The 1,915-nt window shown below is 36.1% G+C and overlaps 1 protein-coding gene across 1 annotated transcript; it reads left to right on the top strand.

Annotated features, from left to right (window-relative positions):
• The first annotated feature begins 51 nt into the window (after positions 1-51).
• LOC106310429 lies at positions 52-1,280 on the top strand. Its single transcript, XM_013747669.1, has 5 exons — positions 52-282; positions 402-471; positions 563-672; positions 757-871; positions 951-1,280. Exons 1-5 carry the CDS (start codon positions 219-221, stop codon positions 1,033-1,035), a joined length of 444 nt encoding a protein of 147 aa, XP_013603123.1. The 5' UTR covers positions 52-218; the 3' UTR covers positions 1,036-1,280.
• The last annotated feature ends 635 nt before the right edge of the window (positions 1,281-1,915 follow it).

The following is a 1,915-nucleotide window of genomic DNA, read 5'->3' as shown; positions in this document are numbered from 1 at the left end:
CCAAAATAAAATACAAACACTTTAAAAACAAATCGCAAAAGTTTTCAAATTTATACGAGAGAGGGTACAAAGAAGCTTAAATACATTCGTTGAGTCTTTACCCTTGAGGGTTAACCGATAATCCCAATTCAGGAGAAGTAAAGCTTCCGACTTTAGTTGAGGAGGGTCGACGAAAGTTCATTGCTTTATAAATCTATCGGCTGTTTCAGAGCGCACCGATGGATTCTGCGTTTGTTGATAGAGCTTGGGACAAATGGGTTACTGGTAACCTCGGCTCTTCAGGTAAATCTTCGATTAGGGTCCTCCTCCTTCTTTGCGAGAATGTCTTGTTGAATTGAACAAGAAAAACCCAGAAAAATGTAACTTTTGTGATTTGATTGTTTTGAAAATCTTTATTACAGGAAGTCCATTGAAGGCTGCTGTTTTGATTAACTACGACCCTACAGGACCTTCTCGTCTCTTATCAACAATGTAAAGCAATCTTAAACAAAACTTCTTCTTTTCAAGATTGGTTTGTGTACCCTTCACTCAACCTTGAGGCTGAATCTGAGTTTCTTTGCAGAGATGAGCAAGAAGGGATTGATCTCTATCCAGTTGAGCTGAAGCAGTTCATCGATTTCATGAGACGTGGCAATCTTCCGACCGAGACCTTTGTTCTTGGATCCAACCAGTGTAAGTTTTTGTTCTTCTTCTGTTTTTGCTTAGGAGAGTGTAGTTTTGTGTGGTTTTGATAACTATGGCTTGAGAATTTTGTAGACATAATAACATCGATTCACGAGAATTGGTTTGCTGCTCGGTGCTTGAACACAACACAGCCTGCTGGTGAAGGAGCTATTGTTATGCAGACTGCTGTTTATGTATTGGTTGCTCTGTGAGTCCTCTTCACGCAGATTTTTACCGTGTGTTTTTAATATTGAAAACCAAGATTTTTACTGTGTTTTTTCTTGCAGGTATGATGGATCGATTGGTTCAGCTTCTCGAGCTATGGCTGCAGCTGATCACTTTGCGTCGCAGCTGAGTCGAAAAAACTTATAGCTTCATCTTCTGTATTGAAAGTAGCAAACTTTGCGTATGTTTTGGGAAGTTTTATGAAGTAAGATGAATGTTTTTTTCATTCATGTCTGAGTCATAAGTGTTGTTCGGGTAATTAGGATCATGTTTGCAAATGTCTCTTCGGACATAAAGGATAGACCCTACAATTACCATTTAAGAGCAAGTGGAGACACCTGCAATTAACATTTCAGAACATAGTATCGAGATGATAATCAGAGAATGAAGCAGTTTCTTTTATTTGATTAGCAGTCTAACTGTACTACAAAAAGAAAATCGGAAACTGCATCAAAGAAAAATGGGTTATTCTGTAAATATGGAATTATATGTTTCTATAAAGAATATAGAGGTTTGGGTTGAGCTTGAAAGTGAAACTTCAGAGCCTGACAAGAACAAGCTTGACTCACATGATGCTTTCTTGTTTGTTTGCTTGTAAAAGATCAAACACTTTTAAGATCATCTATGCTGCATCCTTTAATACAGAGCATACTAGTCCCAAAGTTAAAACATTTTTGGGCCCGACACAACTTATTAGAAGGTTCAATCTTGGTTTCAATTTATTGCAAGGTGTATTTTTAATTGGTTGGTTTTGTGTTTTTATAAATAGAAAATGACTGTTTCTTTTTTGTTTTTATTGATTTTTAGTTGATTCATTTTATTCAGATTAAGCATTTGTGAGTATGCTACACATGCTGCATTAAATTAGCTGAAAATATCTATAAAACTTAGGAGAATCTTTTGCCATCATCAATTAAAAGTAAGATCTTGCAGAACTGATTTCTTCAGTAATGGTTGTATTATATTAATGTTCAAAATGCATAAAAAAGAGGAGCAGCTGAAAATAAAGGAACATGCCCATTGACAA

This window comes from Brassica oleracea, chromosome C1 (genome assembly GCF_000695525.1).
Source record: "Brassica oleracea var. oleracea cultivar TO1000 chromosome C1, BOL, whole genome shotgun sequence".
Taxonomy (NCBI): domain Eukaryota; kingdom Viridiplantae; phylum Streptophyta; class Magnoliopsida; order Brassicales; family Brassicaceae; genus Brassica; species Brassica oleracea.
Note: the sequence above shows the minus strand (reverse complement) of the source record. Positions and strands in the feature narration are given on the sequence as shown.

Excerpts from the sequence above, each read along its gene's own strand:
- LOC106310429 (XM_013747669.1), top strand. The coding sequence starts at position 219 with ATGGATTCTGCGTTTGTTGATAGAGCTTGGGACAAATGGGTTACTGGT. Across the intron at positions 283-401 it reads TGGTAACCTCGGCTCTTCAG|GAAGTCCATTGAAGGCTGCT; the intron begins GTAAATCTTCGA and ends TCTTTATTACAG. Across the intron at positions 472-562 it reads TCTCGTCTCTTATCAACAAT|AGATGAGCAAGAAGGGATTG; the intron begins GTAAAGCAATCT and ends GTTTCTTTGCAG.